The sequence below is a fragment of the Gossypium hirsutum genome, chromosome D08 (assembly GCF_007990345.1).
Source record: "Gossypium hirsutum isolate 1008001.06 chromosome D08, Gossypium_hirsutum_v2.1, whole genome shotgun sequence".
NCBI classification, from domain to species: domain Eukaryota; kingdom Viridiplantae; phylum Streptophyta; class Magnoliopsida; order Malvales; family Malvaceae; genus Gossypium; species Gossypium hirsutum.
Genome location: NC_053444.1, coordinates 61,485,131 through 61,505,457, shown reverse-complemented (window position 1 = coordinate 61,505,457; position 20,327 = coordinate 61,485,131). Strand labels below are relative to the sequence as shown.

Below are 20,327 nucleotides of genomic sequence, written 5' to 3'. Positions count from 1 at the left end.
CACACTTCGGCGATGCAGGCCACTCTTTCCTGGGACCTACCATGATTCTACTATTGCTACCTGAATTCACTATAAATAAATCTTTTAAATAAGTTTAAATAAAATTATTAGTATTTATTTATAAATTCTTTATTTTTTTTGTTTAATTTAATAAAAATGTGTCGTGTTATTATTTATCGATGGTGAATGAGATCTATGCGCATTATTTTTATTTTATGTATTTTTTTTTGAAATTTAAAATTTCAGTCATGACTTAATTAGTAATAGTTAAATGTCAAATTTTTTTTGACATTTTTAGAATTTTGAAATTTTAGTCTTTTAAATCTAATTGGTTAAATCTTGCTATTAGTCCTTTTATGTATGTAAAACTGCAGATTTAGTTCATGGTCTCCATTTGGATCATTTTTAGTTATATACTTTTCGATCTTAATATTTCAGTGTTAGATGCAAATGACAATGGTTAAATCCATGAACTTGCTTTTCTGAGAGTAATATACGGAAACAACAAGTTAACATGACATTACATATGTAATAATATGCTTGTTGCGTCAAGTTTTGGAAATTGCATAACCTAATGAATGTAACAACTATTGTTTGGCCAAAAATAAAAAATTATAGGGATTAAAAATGATCAAATTAAAATACAGGGACTGAATCAACAACTTACGCGTGGTACATGCACTAAATCTGAATTTAACGGGCATTAAATTTATTATTTCTAAATCTTGTACGATAAAACATATTCTCACATGTGTAATACCATGTTATCTTGTTGTTTCCGCTTAATACTCATAAAAAGCATGTTATTTTAGTTAATGAGATTGATGACTATTGTTTGAATAATGACTAAAAATAATCAAACTAAATAGTAAGGACCAAACCCACAACTTACGCATGGTACAAGATTAATAGTAGATTTTTTAAAATTTCAAAATTCAAAAAGTTCGAAAACAAAAATTAACCAAATTATAATAAAATAACAAAATTCAAAACTTGCATATAATATAGGGACTAATAATAAAATTTTACCTTTGTAAACAAATCATTTAAAGATACACACAATTTAAGCTTGTAAATATGAACACGTTGAAATTCTAAGCCAAAAAAACTCTAAAACCCAAGATTCTCTATTAAGCCAAATTTAATTTTCCTTTGATCTTGACAAGCTGTTCTTTCGACCCAAAAATGGAAACTTCTTTTTATGTAAACTAATTAAACTGTCAATATGTTTACGTTTTGATCACTCAACTTCAAAAAGTCACAAAAGAGACATTGAACTATTTAATAGTTTTTATTTAAGTTATTTTAACCACTTAGAACTACTCATAGCTCTCTCAACCCATAAATAAGAGGAAAATGTGCTTTAAAGCACTCGAATCCACATTCTCCTGTATTGGCACATTACTTAAGGCTTGAATCATTTTAAGTTTGTTTTTAAATTTAAATTACTTTAAATTTCAATGGTTTTTTTCTTATGGAATTGAGTTTTGGAGGAAATCAACAAATCTAACCCCACAGCCCACACCAACTCAATCTTGTTTGGATATGAAAGCAAGTCATTTGGCAATACTTGATGAATGAGTTCAAATATAGGAGGCTCCACTAAGGAAACTGCATGGGAAGTTTGTACGCAGGATAAGAATCTTAATTAAAGACTTAGTATCAATTATTAAATGCATATTAGTTGGAGTTGTTAGCTTTTTCCCACAAATTTTCATTGCCTTTCCAACATCTTTCGTCAAATTTATATTCTTCAAAATTTAATTTTTTAAAATGGGTTCTAGTTTGATTGAGTCAATTATCGATTTATAATCCATTTTTTACTGATTCACAAATAATCGTATCTATATCCCATCAGTTAGACCATAAATTCTTAGTTTAAGAAGTTGAATTGATTTTGAGATCCCAACATCCAACATCTTTTATCACTTACTAACGTTAGAATCTTCAAAAAATTCAACCCTTTCTTTGTGTTTACCAAAGTGTCACCAAACCCTTTCCAGCAACACTCCTTCCTCTCTTACACCTCTAACCAGTAGCTTTCAATTTCCATTTCACTTCATCATCGTTATTTTTTCCCTGTTTTCAATTGCTCATGCAATCATCAACAGCTTTAGAACCCATTTTGTTCAAAACCCATTTCTCCACTATGCTCAAAATCCTCAACAAAAGAATCAAAGGCCTTTTCCCTCGTCTCCGATGGCCGGTTCGTTGCCGTTCAAATTCCAAAATCGTCATTAAAGTCTACACCAAACCTCACGATGATACGATCGTGAATGGGGGTTCGCAAATTCACCAAAATGGCGAATCGGGTGTTTTAAACTCGGCGTCGGCGAGGCCAATTCGTATAGCGACTTTCAATGCCGCCCTGTTTTCAATGGCACCTGCAATGCCAAAACCAGATAAATCTTCGAGTTTTGACTACGATAATGAAGATTTTACAAAGTCTACAAACGATCACCGGCCAAAGGGTATACTAAAACAATCCCCCTTACACCCAAATTCCATGAACGAAAGCGATAATCTCACGAAACAACAAAAATTCGTGAAATCTAAGCTGAGGGTGTCCATTAATTTACCGGATAATGAGATTTCGTTGCTGAGGAACCGGCAATTGAGCTTCTCAGAAAATGAAAAGGAGGGTGGTGGTCGCCGTCGTTGTAAAGCTCCGGTGAGTTTTTCGACGGATTTGGGGAACCGGGTCGATGATTGGGAAGGTTATAGAAGTAGGAAAACGGTGTTGGAAGTGTTGAAAGAATTGGACGCAGATATATTGGGTTTGCAAGATGTGAAAGCGGAGGAAGAGAAAGGGATGAGACCTTTGTCGGATTTAGCAGCTGCTCTGGGGATGAACTACGTGTTTGCCGAGAGTTGGGCGCCGGAGTTCGGCAACGCCGTGCTTTCGAAGTGGCCGATTAAGCGGTGGAAAGTGCAGAAAATCTTTGATGACGCAGATTTCAGGTGAGTAATTTTTCTTTTACTTCACCGTCTTTAAATGTTTTCAATTTTTATTTTATTTTTTTATTCACCCTTTGAATAGTATTTAAGGAATAGTTAAATATTTAAGTTGGTTGAACTTTTTAGACTTGAGAGTTAAATATTTCAAAATGATTAAATAAGTATCAAATTCTTTTTAAAAGTCTCGAATCAACTCGGTTCTAAAAAAATTTCAAACTTCTGCTTTCAGGTCGACTTGCTAAAAAAACTCATTTTACTATTCAAAGTTAATATTTTAAATTTTAAAAATACTTGACCCAAGCCTATCGGATTGGGCGGACTACTCGACTCTTGGACAGGTCTAACATTCACTTAATTTTTACTATAAATTGAGTTGAATTAGGTGAAAAACCTTTATTTGATCACTTTTGTAAAAGTTGGGTTATTATATGATGATTTTGAAAGATTTAGTCTTTACGTGAGAAATTCCTAAAAGTTTGGGACCTAAATTGAGCATTTAGCCTAATATTTTAAGCATGTTGAGGTATTTTAAATTTTTTTAAAAGAAGTGTTGTTTGTTCGGGATCGACGGACTCTTAACACATTTAGTATTATTCGAGAGAGTTTGTCCCCCAAACTCGAGTGCTTGAAGAAACATCGGTGGTGGGTTCACATAATAAGAATGTCTCACTCACCATTGGTTGGATTTAGACCTATACTTTATAATCTATGGGGCATTGTTGGGCAAGTATACTACCACATGGGCTAAAAGAGGTCGATTCTTCAAGCACTCTAGTTCTTGATCGAGTAGGGAGACAAACCCTCGAGGACAATAACACTTTGTAGACTTCTTTTTTAGTTCGAAATCTTTAACAAAATATCATTTATTGTGAATCTTGATTCAAACTTGAAATTTCAGTTTGATTAGTCGAAATATAAATTTCACTTAACCTAAATTAATCATAAACAATATTACCCAACTTTAACCCAAAAATAATTAAAACTCGAAACAATTCAAAGTCTAAATTAACCTAAACTCGAAATTTTAAAATAAAAAAATAATTCTATTTAAATTGACTTATACAAAACTAACCGACATCCAAATCATTTTAGTCAAGAATGGTACCTTGAACTCTGCCAAATCAAGAATCAAATAATTTTAAAGTAAACACCTCAACTCTTTCTTTTTCGTCTTCATCGTCATTGCATAACCATGTACTTCCAAACAATTATCTTTCATAAACAGCTGTATATTGTTTTGACAGAATAAAAGGACTTGCACCCACTTTCTTCATCTTTTATACACTAATTTTTTTTTTCTGAAATTTTCCCATTTACCCGAAAGGGAAAAAATTTATAAGAAAATTACCACATTGTTTTGCAGTTCCAACCTATTTTTCCTTTCCTTTTCCCAGAATTTTCTACTTTTTTTTTTTCTTTGTCTTCTCATTTGGGCTAACTTTCCTACCTATCTTCCAATAATTGAAGTCTTATCACTGCAAGTAATAGTAACCCTACGTTAGTTGGGTTCGAGAGCGTCGAATGCATATATGTATTTGGAAGCCTTTTGAAAAAAGTGAACTTAGTGGGTTGTTTTTAATTAAATTTTTTGGGTTTAAGTTGAGATTGAATTTTACCTACTCAAAATACCCCTCATTTACTTTACAACTAATTTTATATTTTTAATTGAATTTTTTTAAACTTTTTATAAGACTTAATAACTTTTTAACTAATTTATATATTTTAATTAGATTTTTTTATTATAAGATTTTGTAATATATCTATTATTTAAGGTTTTAATAAATTGATGTTACGAGTCAAACATATATCAAATTGAAAGTAATAAATTTTAATATAAAGGTATTTTTAATAAAATATTACTGTAATGGGATTTGAACATAAAGATATATCATCTTCAAAACTTCTAACTTAATTATTTTAACAAAATGTTTTAATATAAGCTTTTTTTTATAAATATATCTTTTACCTAAGTTTTTTTCATTCATATTGTTTGTCATAATCTAAGACGAGTAAAATAAGAGTCAAGGATTATCCTTTTTTAACGGTTGGGTGTAAGTAAAAAATCATCACACCTAAATGCGACCCCTAAGGGAGGGGATCATAGAGCCGATCCCTTTAAAATGTAAAATTTTATTTTTGATCCTTTAAGTTTTATAAAATTTTAATTTAACTAGAAAAATTTTCTGATTTCACTCTAGTCACACCTCACCCTTTGTCAACTTATTTTTGAGTGACATATCCTCATACCAATATGAATATTTAAAAAAAAAAAACTAAATAGACACTCAACATCAATGGTTATGTGGACTTTGTGGGTAAAGTTAGTAAAGAAAATAGCATTTAACCAAACACATAGTTTAGCTATGTGTGGGGAAATTATAGAATTGTGAGAATGATGAATAGTGAATGATAGTTGTTAACATTACTTAAACTGGAGAAAAAGATAGTGCTACAAGCTTTTTCCAACTTCTATTTTCTGTTTGTTTCAATGGAAAACGAAATTATGATTTGAATGTATATCAAATTAAGAGTTAGGTAAAATGTATTGCTGGCATATCTATATTTAGATGAATTAATGAAACACTACAATTTATCCATCTTTCTTCAAAAAGCTTGCAAGCAAGATAATACATAATGGAAATTTTACTTTATATGAAATTTCTTTACTAATAGTTATTGCAATGCCTTTGTAGTCCATCTTAGATTGCATCTTTAATTGTCTAATTTGATAATATGGCACAATTTAAAATTGTCACGTTATCATATATTTAAGTATTCAAGTTTAAGTACCAAAATTGAATTTGTTTCAAGTTTAGGTATGAAAGTGGATAAAAATAGGTACAATTAGTTGTTAAAAGAGGTGTACATGGGTCGGGTTGACAAATCAAGGTTTAGTTCCAAAAAAATTCTAAAAAACTTGTTTTATTGTTCAAAAATTAATAAAATATATTTTTATAATTAAAACTAAATTTTAACTAATATTTTTACTATTTAAATTGAATTCATCGATCCTAGGTGCAAAAAAATTTATCCAACTTTGACCCATGTATGGATTTACTTGTCGGATTCAACGGCCAAAAATTACATTAACTTATTACCTAATGGGTGGCCAGCTTTTTCTAATTATTGGGGAAGAATATCAAAGCATGACATTAAACTAGACATGTCAATTGAACGAAATAGAGTGGTTTTAGATCGTGTCAATTTGGATAATCATTTTGGATTTTAAAAATTTTGAGTAATTTCGAGTTCATAACATTTCAGTTTGGTTATTTTGGGTTTTAACTTTTTTTTTGTTTAGATAATTTGGTTTTGTCAGTCAAATTTTTTGAATCTAAGTAATTTTGGTTTTATCATTCAAGTTTGACACTCAGATCATCTCAAATTTAGTTATTTAAGTTTAACACTCAATTCAAATTATTTTTGAATCATTTCTAGTTGGGGAGATTCAAATGAGTTTCTAGTTTGGATCTTGATGTATCTATTAGTGAAGGAACTAAAAACTTGTGCTAATGATTCCCTTGGAATAATTGACGACAGGAATGTCCTAAAAGCAACCATTGATGTGCCCCAAACAGGTGAAATCGACTTCCACTGCACTCAGCTCGATCATCTCGACGAGAACTGGCGCATGAAACAGATAAACGCAATAATTCAATCCGACGATGGTCCACACATTTTAGCTGGAGGCCTCAATTCCTTGGAGGAAACAGATTACTCCACAGAGAGATGGACTGATATTGTTAAGGTAAATATTCATGGAGCCCCGTTATACTTTAATCTGTACACCATACTAGTAGTCACCTAAATATTAGAAATTTTTTTTTATCACTTCACTACAATTCTGTCTTTTTTTTATCGTCGGTTGATGGTAGCTTTTAAAATTGATATAATAACCATTTTAACCCTCAATGTTTATACATTGTGTCGATTTAATCTTAATTTTAAAAAAAATCTAACCCTCAACATTTACACATTTTATAATTCAGTCTTTTTTGTAGTTTTGCTTCTTCTTCTTTTTCTCTCTTTCACCTAATAAGCTAAAAAAACAAATTTATCAACTAAATTTGATTGAAAATATAAAAAAAAATGAAAATACTCGAAAATCCAAGATAATAATTTTGATTTTTTTCTCAATTCTTTTAAAATTAAACTTCAATTTCACAAAGAAAAGCAAAATTGCAACAAAAATAACAAATTGCACAATGTGTAAATGTTGAGGATTAAATATTTTAGATTCATGACTAAATTGACATAATTTGTGAATGTTGAGGGTTAAAGTTGCTATTATGCCAAATTTAAAAGCTAGCACCGTTGGTGACCAAAAAAGATAAAATTGAATAGTTGGTTAAAACTTTTGTAACTTTTCATAATTGGATGGCTATATTGTTAAATTTTCATAGTTAAGTGACTACTAGTGCAATTTACCTATTTTAATTCCCAATTCCGAAAGCAACGTATCGATAAATGTACATTATATTTTACAGTACTATGAAGAAATTGGTAAACCAACACCAAAGGTTGAAGTAATGAAATACCTGAAGAATAAACAGTACACTGATGCCAAGGATTTCTCAGGGGAATGTGAGCCCGTCGTCGTGATTGCCAAAGGACAAAGTAAAAAATAACCCCACCAACTGTTTGATTAAAATTCTCACTGAATGTCATGCGAGCATGGTTTTATTTTTTTCTATGCTTGCAGGTGTGCAAGGGACATGCAAGTACGGTACTCGGGTTGATTACATACTAGCATCTCCGAATTCGTCGTACAAATTCGTTCCGGGTTCGTATTCGGTATTGTCTTCAAAAGGGACTTCAGATCATCACATAGTGAAAGTCGACGTAGTAAAAACAGATGAAAATTTCATAGAAAATGGCAGCCGGAAGCGACGGCAACAACCGAAACAGAGAGTCGTGAAGATTACAGCAGACAGTTCTCCATCAAAAAGCATATGGAAAACACATACATGACGGGAGATTTATACTTTGCTTTAAATAATTTTGAAATAGAAACTATAGGGTTATATTGGTAAAACTATCATGTAGGTTCTTTTACTAGGAATCAGATTGCATTTTGTCCATTCTATTTAGAAAATAGGCAAACTAATCCCTGTACATTATATTAAAGAGCAAATTGGTCCTTTCTGTTAAATATCATCAATTTGTATTATTAAAAATTGGTCTGGTTGACAAAATAACTACACTGTGACATGTGACATGTCATGTGTACCTCATGCTAATGTACAAAGACCAGTTTTTTACAGCAAAAATTGATAGAATTTTTAATTGAAATGATCAATTTGCTATTTGATATGTATAGTGATTAATTTGTCTTTTTTTTAAGTAAAGGGGACAAAATGCAATTTGACTATCAGTACAGGAGCTCCCATGATATTTTTACCGGGTTATATTTGGTTTGGGATTTATATGTAATGTACATAGTTCTTTAAAGGAAAACAATTTAAATTTTAATAATATATATTTTTGTCATTGCAATTAGATATAATCATAGGTTGGGTCACTTGTCTAGACCCGAAGGCCTGCTCAAAAAGTGAGAGGGCTTGAACAAAACTATAAGCTTAAAAAATGAGTTTGGACAAAAAATAAGACTCGTTTTTTAAATGGGCTGGGCCTCGATAATATTTTTGGTCCGAGCTCGGTCCAACCTTAATTGGCCTAAATTTTTTCTGTTGCTGTTTGTTGCCATTTTTTTGCTGTTTTGCTATCATTTTACTATTATATTGTTACTATATTATTATTATTATTTGGATATTGTATAACTCTTATTTTATTGTTAATTTTGCTACTATTTTAGAGGCATTTGTTTGATAAGTTGCAACTATTTTAGTGTTATTTAACTATAAAATTGTTTAAATGTATTTTCAATTTATTGAGAAATATTTATTTTAATGTTTTTAGTGTATTTGATATATTATATTTTTAAATTTTATTTTATATAAAAAATTTTAATGCATGTTAGGTTAGGCTTAGATTTAACATTTTTTATCTAGGTCGAACTTGGGCAAAGTTTTAGGTCCATTTTTTGGGTCAGGTTGGGCTCGAGTCTAAAATTTGACATCGGCATGGCCTAGCCTGTGATCAGGTCTAATTGCAATCAAATTTTTCGCTTGATTAAGTTAACTTTTCATTTAATTTAATTAACCATTTTTTTTCAAAAATCGATTGATGGACTTTGATGTTAATCGACTTTTGATCAGTGAAGTCAGTTAAATATTGAAAAATAATGTTATATTTAAAATAAGAGAAGGGATTCACTTACAATATTTTGCATCTTTTTGTACGATTAATATTTTAACAATTCAACCGTTGAATTTATCGATATAATTGTACTTATTATATATGTAAATTTTCTAACCGACCTAGTATCTTTATCATAATAGTCTAAAATGCTATATATGTTAATTATATGTATTAATTAAAATATATTAAATCGATTTATTTATATTATAAATATAATATGGTAAAGAAATTAAATCATTTTTTTCATTTAAAACAGTATATTCTTAAAGCCATCTATCTAATATATTTTTTATTATGTTAGAAAAATCAATTTTGTAAACAGTATTTAAAATAAATAATTAAAAATAGTTTTCTATTTTTTGAAGGATTGAATTCTATCTTTAAACAATTTAAACTTTTTTTTAGGAGAATTACCATAATTGCTTAAAAACTTGCTATAGTAATATATATATTTAAAATATCTTGTTTTAATATATAATTAAAATTGTAAAGGTTTAATTTTATTTAATTTTATTAATCTAGTACAGTATTTAAAATTATTTTTAAATTATAAATTAATTATTTTAAAATGTTTATTAATTTTATTATTTAAAAAAAAATTAAAGGTATGGAAAGTTTAATTGAAAAATAATTTATTTTTAATAATATATTTAGATAAATTTTAAAATATCTGATTATGTTTTAATTATATTAATTAAATATCTTAAAATAATTTTTTATTCCTCTACAGTATTTTTTAATTATTTTAATACCCGAATCCATTTTGACTAAAGCTAAAATCTAGCTGTCCAAAATTGAAAAAATCCAAATGCATCTTTCTTTCATTTTCTTCGTACCAAAATTTCAAAAGTCATAACACGTGTGAAAATCCCTCTCTCTTTTTTTTTTTTATTTTTTTAAACGACCCGCCTGTCTCTACCGCCATCGTCTTCCGCTACCATCGCCACATCCACCACCAAGTTGTCCAGTAAGTGAACCCGGTTATCAACTGTACCACTAGCCTCACTTTAAGATGACAGACGACGCGTTGTTGAAGCAACTAGAGGAATCAACGAAGGATTTCTCTCGTCATCAGGCCGAGACTCTACGCTCCATCCTCCAACACCAACGCGGCGTGCGTTATCTCCAACGCCACCTCCCCGATGCCGGAGATCACAACCTCCCGATCGACGCCGCCACTTTTAGACGCTCCGTGCCGTTATCTTGCTACGATGACTACGTTGATTACATCAATCAATTAGCCGACGGAGACAAGTGCACCAGTGACGATGATCACGATCCTCGCCACCTCTTGTCCGTTGACCCTCTCGTTTGCTTCTTTTACAGGTAACTGATCTACTCTACTCTACTTATTTCTTTTCGAAGTCAACAAAAATTTCAATATGTTTGACTTTTTAATCTTCTTTGTTTTTGAGTAGTTCTGGAACGAGTTCAATGAAGCCTAAATTGATACCTTACTTTGATTCAACGCTTTCAAAAGGGGCGTCGCATATAGCTCATCAAGGAAGCGCCGCTGTTCTTCGAAAGTAATTTTCTTTTCCAAATTTAAATAAGTGAACTATGATTTGATCTTCGTTTCAATTCAAAGACATTTGTTAATTCGATGATTTTTTTTTTCAATTTTTAGGTTTTTTCCTCCAAGGCCTGAAGTGAATAAGAGGCTAGTATTTATATATGCCGATAGCATTACAACCACGAAAGGGGGTTTCAAGGTAATGGCAGCTTCTTCATTCCCTTTGCATAGTAGTAGTAATCCGAATCGCTCTCTGTTTATGTCTCTCAGCAGCCCCATGGAAGTGATTCTTGGATCAAATGTTGAGCACCAAATGTACTGTCACCTTCTCTGTGGTCTTAGAAATTCTGATTCTATAGATGCTATTCATGTCCCATATGCCATAGGTTTGATTAAAGCTATGAGGGTCTTAGAATCCAAGTGGAAGCAACTATGTGATGATATCGAAAAAGGGTTCCTGTGTTCGGTGATTAATGATGTTCGAATGAGGGATTCTGTTGTTGAGGTTCTTGGTGGACCACAACCAGATTTGTCAAATAGAATTAGATTGATTTTTGAAAAGAAGGATTGGGGTGGGATTTTGAATAAATTATGGCCAAATGTTCGATATATTAGAAGTGTCACGACCGGGAGTATGAAGCAGTACCATTCCAAGCTTAAGTACTATGCAGGGGAGGTACCTCTGGTAGGTGGGGATTACTTTGCATCAGAGTGTTGCGTGGCCATTAACTTGGATATCAAGCAACCACCTGATTTGACTAGATTTGTTATGCTTCCAACCGCTGCATATTTTGAGTTCCTTCCATTTGATTTAGCTGAGAACAATGTTGTTGGTGAAGAAACTGTGGATGTTTGTGGTGTTGAAGTAGGGAAGATGTATGAAGTAGTTGTGACTACTTATAGAGGGTTTTATAGATATCGCCTAGGTGACATTGTAAGAGTTGTTGGTTTCTACAACTCATCTCCCTTGCTGGAGTTTGTGATGCGAGCTCCTAAAACTTCATATGAGATAGTGACTGAGGGAGATCTGATGGCTGCCATGGAAAATTTTCAACTTGTACTGAGAAATACTATGGGTATGGCAATAGAGATTGTGGAGTTTACAAGTTCCGTTGACTTCGGTTCAAGTCCTAAGAGACTGAAGATCTTTATTGAAGTTAAAGACTGTGATATGATTTTGCAGGACAAGTTGCAGGAATCAAACCTTAGAAAATGTTGTTCAGATCTCGAAGACAGTTTAGGAAGTATTTATAAGGTGCAGAGGAACAAAGGTGAGATAAGCCCTTTATCACTATCAGTTTTGAAATGTGGTAGCTTTGATAGGTTACTAAAACTAGCAATAGAGAATGGAACACCAGCTAGTCAATATAAGCCACCTAAGATTATAAGAAACCCTAGCATTGTTGATGTTTTGGAAGAAAATGTTATTGTGACTATATAAGCTTAGCTTAAGAATCTCTATATACTTAATGGCTTGCAGCCCTTTGATACTTACAGGAATAATTGAAGGTTGGTCTTCAATGGACTTATCAATGTGCTTTGAGAAACAGAATTTGTCTTATTTTATCAGTTCCTAAATACTTGTGAGCATTGAAATGCCATACAAGCTATAACTGGAATCATATGTAAACTACTATCATATTTATAATCTAAACAGAGCGATAGTTGCTTCATTTGTGTCTTCTTTCTCTTGTTCCATGTATTTATTGATATGTTGATCTGGATCTTTGTATCTCTTGAAGTTATTGTGTCCATGTATCCAAGATATGGGTATAGAGATATGACCGTTCAAGAACTCTCTAAATATATGCAAAAATAATTGAGCATGCACTCATTATACACATATCCATATCTTATACTCACGCACGAGGCTCATAGCAAAAATCTACCTCTTTGAGTAACCATAGGTCAAAGCAAGAATTCTTGCTCATCTTGATCTGTGACTAGATCCTATGCCAAGGCTGATAGCAAATTTCCAAAAAGAAAAAAAACACCATTTCTTCAAGATATCAATTCATGCAGCAGAGAAAAAAAACAAGACGCTATTACAAATTGAAGTGACTACTGTATGCCCTATATATTCATTGAATTCAACTTAACCTAACTTGATTGTAAATCTATTGTATCTTTATGCCATCAGATTTAACTCTGAGCTCACGAAGCAAAAGTCTAAACCAAACAGGGAACACCATTGGAGAGCTCAATGATCCTATTATTTTGAGTTGAGCTTATGAGGAACTTCTAATTTAGAGCCTGAACTTGTCCTTCCTTTCTGACAACCAGAATCAAGATTCCTTATAGATCTGTCAATCTCATCAATGGCCACAGTTGGAATTGACCGATCAGGAATCGAGGGAACTGAAATATCTGTTTCCAACATTTTCACAACCTGATCCATAGATGGCCTGCATTGTAACTCTGGGTGAGAACAAAGAACCGCTATCAACACGTATTTCTCCATAACTTCCGGCGACCCCAACTCTGGCATGCCACCTTCAATAATGTCCAAAGCTTTTTCATTCTTCACCAACGACCACACCCAATCAGCCAATACAGAAGGTTGGTTCTCATCACTCATAGTGAATGCCTTCTTTCTGCTCAACAACTCGTGAAGCACTACCCCAAAGCTATACACATCACTCCTATCGGTCAATTGGCCATACAATGCATACTCAGGGGCAATGTACCCCATTGTTCCGGCAACCCTAGTGCTCAAATGTGTCATCCCTTCAAGTGCAAACTTGGCAAGTCCGAAATCAGCTACTCTAGCCTCAAACATGTCATCCAAAAGTATATTACTCGCTTTAATATCCCTATGAATGATTGCTGGTTGTGCCCCGTAATGCAAGTAAGCCAGTCCCCTTGCTGTCCCTAGTGCAATCTTTTGACGTACAGGGCAAGTAAGTCTCCCTTTAGTGGAACCAAAGAAATGATCATGCAAACTCCCATTCTTCATCAAATCACATACAATTATCCTCTGATGACCCTCTAATGGTATCGTGGCTGTACAATACCCCCTCAAAGCAACAAGGTTGACATGCCTAATACTAGCAATAACCTTGACTTCGTGAGCAAATTCAGCATCGCCGGCAGCAGAACAGCTCTTGAACCTCTTCAAAGCCACCTCAGAACCATCAGGTAGGTACCCTTTGTACACATTGCCATAGCGTCCTTTTCCTATAATGCTATCTGTAGAGAAATTCTAAGTAGATTTCTTAATCTCATCGAATGTAAACCTAACAAAATCGATAGTTTCATTAATGGAATCTAACCCAGAATGGTTCTCAAGATTCCCAATTCGATCCCTCCTTTTCTTCCTTGAATCCCTATATTTTCTATAAACAAACCAAGGCCCACCAATGAAAACAGCTAGACCAACAACACCAACACTGATTAATACACCCAAACTAACACCTTGTTTCTCACCCTCACCATTGCTGGTATCAGGGACAGGAATATCTAGTGAAAATAAACAAATGGCCGTGTCAGTTGCTCCGAAGTAAATAGCAGAAGCTCCTGCATAAATAGACGGGTATGCCACGCAGTCAGAGATGCTTGCAATCGAACTGTTGGTCAAGTACAAAGCTAGCAAATTGGCCAAGCTGCTAGTACACGAAGCACAAGCGGTACTACGCAAAGACTGGTTACAGTTGGAAACCACGTCGGTTAAGGTAGCGTTTGGGATTAAAGCTTCGAAATCAGCCTTCGTGGTTAAATCCATACAGCCTTGAGAGATCCAAGCGGTTTCGAAACCACACGAGGAACGGGTGTTGAAGTTTGGGATGAGCGATTGGTAAGATTGCCAGCATGATTCGGAGGAGTTTAAGGGAGGGACAAATGAACCAGTGCGTCTTAGAAGTCGGAGAGAACGAAGCGGAGACCTTGGCGGACGACCATGCAACTCAAAGTGCTGTTGAGTTGGGACCAGGTGGTGGGAAGGATGGGTTGGAGAATGGCGAAGGTCAAGGGACATGGTAAGCTGCCATTTTGAGCAAGGCCAACTGGGAAGAAAGTTGAGATTATGAAGAAGAGAAGACAGTAGTGAAAGGACATAGGGGTGGAACTTGATTATGAGAGATAGCAATTCATAGAGGCGATTATGATTTTAACTTTTGAAGTTTCGTTGAGAGTTTTAAAGGAAACTGGAAAAAGAAAAAGTTTGGAAGATGAGATGATGTGCAATAGCGGGATAGCGCAGAGCAAGAAACGGCGGAGAAACACACTGGGCAATTTCCTTCAAAGTTGGTTCCTTTTATTTTATGTTTTTTATAGAATTAATGCATATTTTAGGCTGCAATTTCTACTTAGTTTATAGTAAAATTGTTTTCTACAAATAATTTCTGGAAAATAATTTATTTTTATATAAAAAGTAATATTTTTTAATGTATGAATGAATTTGTGTAAAATATTTTATTTTATTTGATAGATTTCTTTAAATTATTTTATAAAAGTTATTTTTAATTAAACAAGTATACATTTGAGATTTTTTATTTTTTTATTGTTTAATTGAGTTTATTTTATATCTATAATTTTATATTTTACATTGTTTTTACATATATTAAAAATATTTTGTTAAAAATATTTAATTACATGGCTACCAAATGAGTATTTGTTATTTAAAAATGTGACATTCACAAAATTGACAAAAAAAATCAATGTCAACAATTAAACTTGATTTTCAAATCTAAAAAGTAAAAGAACTAAAATTTTAAAAATAAAAGTACAGAGATTAAATTACAAATTTGTGAAAAGTAAATAGACTTATGGCATATTTTAACCTTTATATTACAAAACATTTATTATTAATATATTTATAATTGTAATAAATATTTATTATTAAAATATTAATATTGATATTTTCCTGTGAATAATATTATTTGAAATTATTATTTTTAAAATTTATTATTAAAATAAAATTGCAATATTAAATAATTTATTAAAATAATAAATTATATTAATAATTTATTATAGGACTAAATATAAATAATTAAATATGTATGTTTAATAATATTAAAAAATATAATATTTTATATTAATATTTTAAATATTTTAAAAAAATAAAAATAAAAATTATTATCAATATAATAATATTAGACTTCATTTAAGTTAATTTTTATATAAAAATAAAATTATCTATAGAGTAGTTTTTTTTTTCATTTAACAGGGAAAAAAAAGAGCTTATTTTACATTGACCTATAAATCATTTTCTGTTGATTAAATTGTTTTCTGTAAAATAAACACAGGAAAATGCAAAAATATTTTACGTAAAATCTTTTACATATAAACAAACGAACCCTAAATTTGCTTTCACTTACAAGCTTCTCGCTTCTCGTTCCATGTATATTAAAAAACCAATTAGATAACGTGTTGTATATTTTAAATATATTTTATTACTTTTTTTCAACTTTTATATTTGGAAAGAGAAATCTAGGATGGAATTTAAGTTTTTATGATTACAACATTGCTGCTAAACTAAAAAAGTATTTAGTGATTTTTTTTTTCAACCCCATTTTTACCTATGCTACTCCTATATGTCATAGAATATGGGTTAAATCCCCACCAATGTAATTTGTGACTTTGTTTGCAGGATGGAAGGCATTTCCCTTCATGAACCAGATGCAGCTCTTGGTAAAGGCGAAATACAAAATCCATGGCTGATATTGAGTATGGAACCTAAGCTCAACACCTTACCTTTTATAAGAGGAGTCCATCAATCATTGTTGAACCATACTTCAAAGCCTTTTTTTCAAGTGATAAGAAATTTCTTTAACAGAAAGGTGTCATTGGTTGAGGGCCAACAAACCCCTTCAATAAATTTTGAACTTTGTCTCTTACCTTCTTCGTGAATAGCGCCATGTTCATAAGGAAGAACACCTCCATCCACCATGCAAATTCACAATTTTGCAATTGATGGGAATTGAATTCATTTCTTATTCTATATAAGAGTTGAATAGATAAAAGTTGAATAGATAAAAGGTGTTTCTTCTTTATGAACCTGACACAAGTCTTGACAGATGAGGAAGATAAAGTCCAATAAGAGACCTTTTAAGAGGAATTTGTTCGTCATCTACGATCAATATTTCGAAGATTTATTGAGAAATTAAAAATTTTCACGACACGTAACAATTTATTAACAATTTTTAAGTTCAACGTCAACTAGAATAATTAATTACATGCGATGACTAAATTTAGAGCTATAAATATAATAACTTTTATTTTATTTTATTTTGAAGATCAAATTTTCCTTCCCCTTTCTATGAAGAAAATCAGCTTTGAGGCTCAATAGAAGAGTTGGACCAAGAAGAGAAGAATTTCCATACACACACCAAGAAAAAAAAAAAGAACACAATACACCATTTCTTGAACAAATCAATTGATGTTGGATAGAGAAAAAAAATTGCTATATGTACACCTTTAAGTACTTATAAATTGAAATGACCACTGTATGCCTTATATCTATTGACTTTATATGAACGTTACTTGATTGTAAATCTATTGTATCCTTATAACACCATTGGAGAACTCAATGGTCCTTTATTATGTTGAGTTGTGTTTATGAGGAACTTCTATTGAAGACCCTGAACTTGTCCCTCCCATCTTATAATCAGAATGATGACTGTTTTCATAACCAAACATCTGATGACCACCAGAACTGATGAACTGACCTGAGCCATTACTTCTTATAGATCTCTCAATCTCATCAATACGAGCTACGATAGGAATTGGCCTATCAGGGATCGAAGGAACTGAAATGTCTGTTTCCAACATTTTCACAACCTGATCCATAGATGGTCTGCATTGTAATTCCGGGTGAGAACAAAGAACCGCTATCAACACGTATTTCTCCATAACGTCCGGCGACCCCAACTCCGGCATGCCATCTTCGATAACGTCTAAAGCTTTCTCGTTCTTCACCAATGACCATGCCCAATCAGCCACTAAAGGTTGGTTCTCATCACCCATATCGAGTGCCTTCTTTCCGCTCAGCAACTCAAGAAGCACTACTCCAAAACTATACACGTCGCTCCTATCGGTCAATTGGCCATATAAAGCGTATTCAGGGGCAACATACCCCATTGTTCCGGTTACCCTAGTGCTCAAATGCGTCATCCCTTCCGGCGCGAACTTAGCAAGTCCGAAATCAGCTACTTTGGCCTCGAACATATCATTCAAAAGTATATTACTCGCTTTGATATCCCTATGAATGATTGTCGATTGTGCCCCGTAATGCAAGTAAGCTAATCCCCTTGCTGTCCCTAAGGCAATCTTTTGACGTATAGGCCAAGTAAGTCTCCTTTTAGTGGAACCAAAGAGATGATCATGCAAACTCCCATTCTTCATTAAATCACACACTATGATCCTCTGGTGACCCTCCGATGGCGTCGTAGCTGTACAATATCCCCTCAAAGCAACAAGATTCACATGCCTAACACTAGCAATAACCTCGACTTCGTGCACGAAATTGGCATTGCCGGCGGCGGAACAGTTCTTGAACCTCTTAAAAGCTACCTCAGAACCATCAAGTAAGTACCCTTTGTACACATTTCCATACCCTCCTCTTCCTATAATGTTATCTATTGAGAAATTCCTAGTAGCCATCTTAATCTCATTGAATGTAAACTTAACCAAATTAGTACTTTCACTAATTGAATCCAACCCAGAATTGTTCTCAAGATTCCCAATTTGATCCCTTCTTTTCTTCTTTGAATCCTTAAGTTTTCTATAAACAAACCAAAACCCAACAATGAAAACAGCTAAACCAATCGCAACACCGATTATTACACCCAAATTCACATTTTTTTTCTTACCTTCACCATTACTGAAATCAATTGAAAACAAACAAGAAGCTGTATCTTCATCAGTTGGTCCCAAGTAATTAGCTTCAGCTGCTGCGTAAATAAAGGGGTAAGCCGTACAATCAGACACGTTTGCTATCGAACTGTTCACCGAGTGTAAAGCTTGTAAATTAGCCAAGCTTCGAACACATGAAGCACAAGCTGAACCATGTAACGACTGGTTACAATTCAAAACCACGTCGTTTAAAGTGGCGTTTGGGGTCGAAGCTTCGAATTCGGCTTTCGTGGTTAAGTTATTGCAGCCTTGGGAGATCCAGTCGGTCTCGAGACCACATGAAGAACGGATGTTGAAGCTTGGGAGGAGGGACTGGTAAGATTCCCAACAGGACTCCGAGGTGTTTAAAGGAGGGAAGAACAAACCGGTGCGTTTAAGGTAGTCGGAGAGGACAAGGCGGAGGCCTTGGAGGAGGTAATGGCACTCGCTGGTGGTGTTGTGTTGGGGTCTGTTGGGAAGAGCCGGCCGTAGGATGGTGAAGTTTAAGGGACATGATACGGTGTCGTTTTGAGCAAAGCAAAATGGGAAAAGGTTTAAGATGAAGAACAAGAAGAGAAGATAATTAAAGGACATTTGGGTGGAAATTTGATTATGGAAGATAATAATTCATTGGTGGTGGTGATTATGGGATTAATTATTAAGTTTCGTCTCTGGGTTTTATGTTTTTGAAAGATTAGAGACAGTTACGGGTGAAAAAGATTCGGAGACGGCGGAGATGGCGGTGGAGAAACGGAGTTGGAAAATTCGTGGAAGGTTGGTTTTGTGGTTTTTACTTTTATTTATCGATGATGTGATTGGTTTTTCGTTTTTCTTCGTTTCGGGTCCAATTTGGGTTCCTAAAAACCTTTCGTCTTTTCCCCAGGTTTCAAAATGGTGTCATTTTTTTCTTAGGAACCAAACACATTCTTACTTATTGCAGTGTTCTTCTTTATTGGTAATAGATGATGCAAATGGATGATTCATGTTACAATTAATTCTTATATATTAAATTAAAGATTTTTTTATTTAAAGTAGAGTTAAAAATTGACATAATCAAACAGTGACACATAACGTGTTATTTGTATACAATATTAATGTATAAAGTCCAGTTTTTAACAATAAAAATGGACGAAGTTTTAACAAAATGACCATTTTGCTCTTTCATCTAAAGTTAATGGACTAATTTACTCAATTTTTTAGTAGAAGGAACAAAATGCATTCCGACTTTTAATACAAAGACTTTTATGGTACTTTTACTCTCTATTGACATTTTGATTAAATCCAAAGCTAAATCAAATTAAATTTCTATAAAAAAATTCTTATATTATTTTTTTCATTCAAGAGACTTGTTGATAGAATAATGTTAAGATTGTAACAGTTTGTGACAATTCACTCGATGGATGGAGAATTGAACTCCGATCATATTTAATCGCTAAAACCTCTTCGCCTATCAAAAAAAGGGTAACAAACGCTACAATCCCATGTTAATAGGACTTAAACTCGGAATATTATTTTAAAAAATCCAACCATCTTATTACACTATTTTGCATTGAGCATATTGACTTTTATTTTTCCTTTTAGTGGATGACTAAATAAATTTCCACTTGTAAATAAAAAGTATATTGGTGTTAGTTGAAATTTCAACAACTCGTGTTATTATAGTGAGGCATGCTTTGTTTCCATCTAGGAAAATGAATTTCCCACATGTTTTGCTAAGGGCAAACATTTTCCGACTGTTTCCAGAACCTCAGTAAGGTGAAAATGA

At 32.8% G+C, this 20,327-nt stretch overlaps 3 protein-coding genes and 1 pseudogene across 3 annotated transcripts; 2 read left to right on the top strand and 2 right to left on the bottom strand.

The window, feature by feature from the left end:
* The first annotated feature begins 1,581 nt into the window (after positions 1–1,581).
* On the top strand, positions 1,582–8,454 carry LOC107934360 (uncharacterized). The gene is made up of 4 exons (XM_016866785.2): positions 1,582–2,961; positions 6,499–6,706; positions 7,446–7,575; positions 7,661–8,454. Exons 1-4 carry the CDS (start codon positions 2,096–2,098, stop codon positions 7,927–7,929), a joined length of 1,473 nt encoding a protein of 490 aa, XP_016722274.1. The 5' UTR covers positions 1,582–2,095; the 3' UTR covers positions 7,930–8,454.
* A 1,553-nt stretch (positions 8,455–10,007) lies between these two features.
* Positions 10,008–12,405, top strand: LOC107934422 (probable indole-3-acetic acid-amido synthetase GH3.6). The gene is made up of 3 exons (XM_016866849.2): positions 10,008–10,545; positions 10,638–10,745; positions 10,847–12,405. Exons 1-3 carry the CDS (start codon positions 10,232–10,234, stop codon positions 12,171–12,173), a joined length of 1,749 nt encoding a protein of 582 aa, XP_016722338.1. The 5' UTR covers positions 10,008–10,231; the 3' UTR covers positions 12,174–12,405.
* A 29-nt stretch (positions 12,406–12,434) lies between these two features.
* On the bottom strand, positions 12,435–15,039 carry LOC107934421 (probable LRR receptor-like serine/threonine-protein kinase RKF3; annotated as a pseudogene).
* A 2,049-nt stretch (positions 15,040–17,088) lies between these two features.
* LOC107934368 (probable LRR receptor-like serine/threonine-protein kinase RKF3) lies at positions 17,089–19,489 on the bottom strand. The gene has a single exon (XM_016866792.2). The coding sequence runs from the start codon at positions 19,154–19,156 to the stop codon at positions 17,270–17,272; it is 1,887 nt and encodes a 628-aa protein (XP_016722281.1). The 5' UTR covers positions 19,157–19,489; the 3' UTR covers positions 17,089–17,269.
* Positions 19,490–20,327: the final 838 nt, after the last annotated feature.

Bases quoted from the DNA above. Each gene is read 5' to 3' on its own strand.
- LOC107934360 (XM_016866785.2), top strand. From the start codon at position 2,096: ATGCAATCATCAACAGCTTTAGAACCCATTTTGTTCAAAACCCATTTC. The intron at 6,707-7,445 runs GTAAATATTCAT...TATATTTTACAG, and splicing joins GATGGACTGATATTGTTAAG to TACTATGAAGAAATTGGTAA. The intron at 7,576-7,660 runs GTAAAAAATAAC...CTATGCTTGCAG, and splicing joins CGTGATTGCCAAAGGACAAA to GTGTGCAAGGGACATGCAAG.
- LOC107934422 (XM_016866849.2), top strand. From the start codon at position 10,232: ATGACAGACGACGCGTTGTTGAAGCAACTAGAGGAATCAACGAAGGAT. The intron at 10,546-10,637 runs GTAACTGATCTA...GTTTTTGAGTAG, and splicing joins CTCGTTTGCTTCTTTTACAG to TTCTGGAACGAGTTCAATGA. The intron at 10,746-10,846 runs GTAATTTTCTTT...TTCAATTTTTAG, and splicing joins AGCGCCGCTGTTCTTCGAAA to GTTTTTTCCTCCAAGGCCTG.
- LOC107934368 (XM_016866792.2), bottom strand. From the start codon at position 19,156: ATGTCCTTTAATTATCTTCTCTTCTTGTTCTTCATCTTAAACCTTTTC.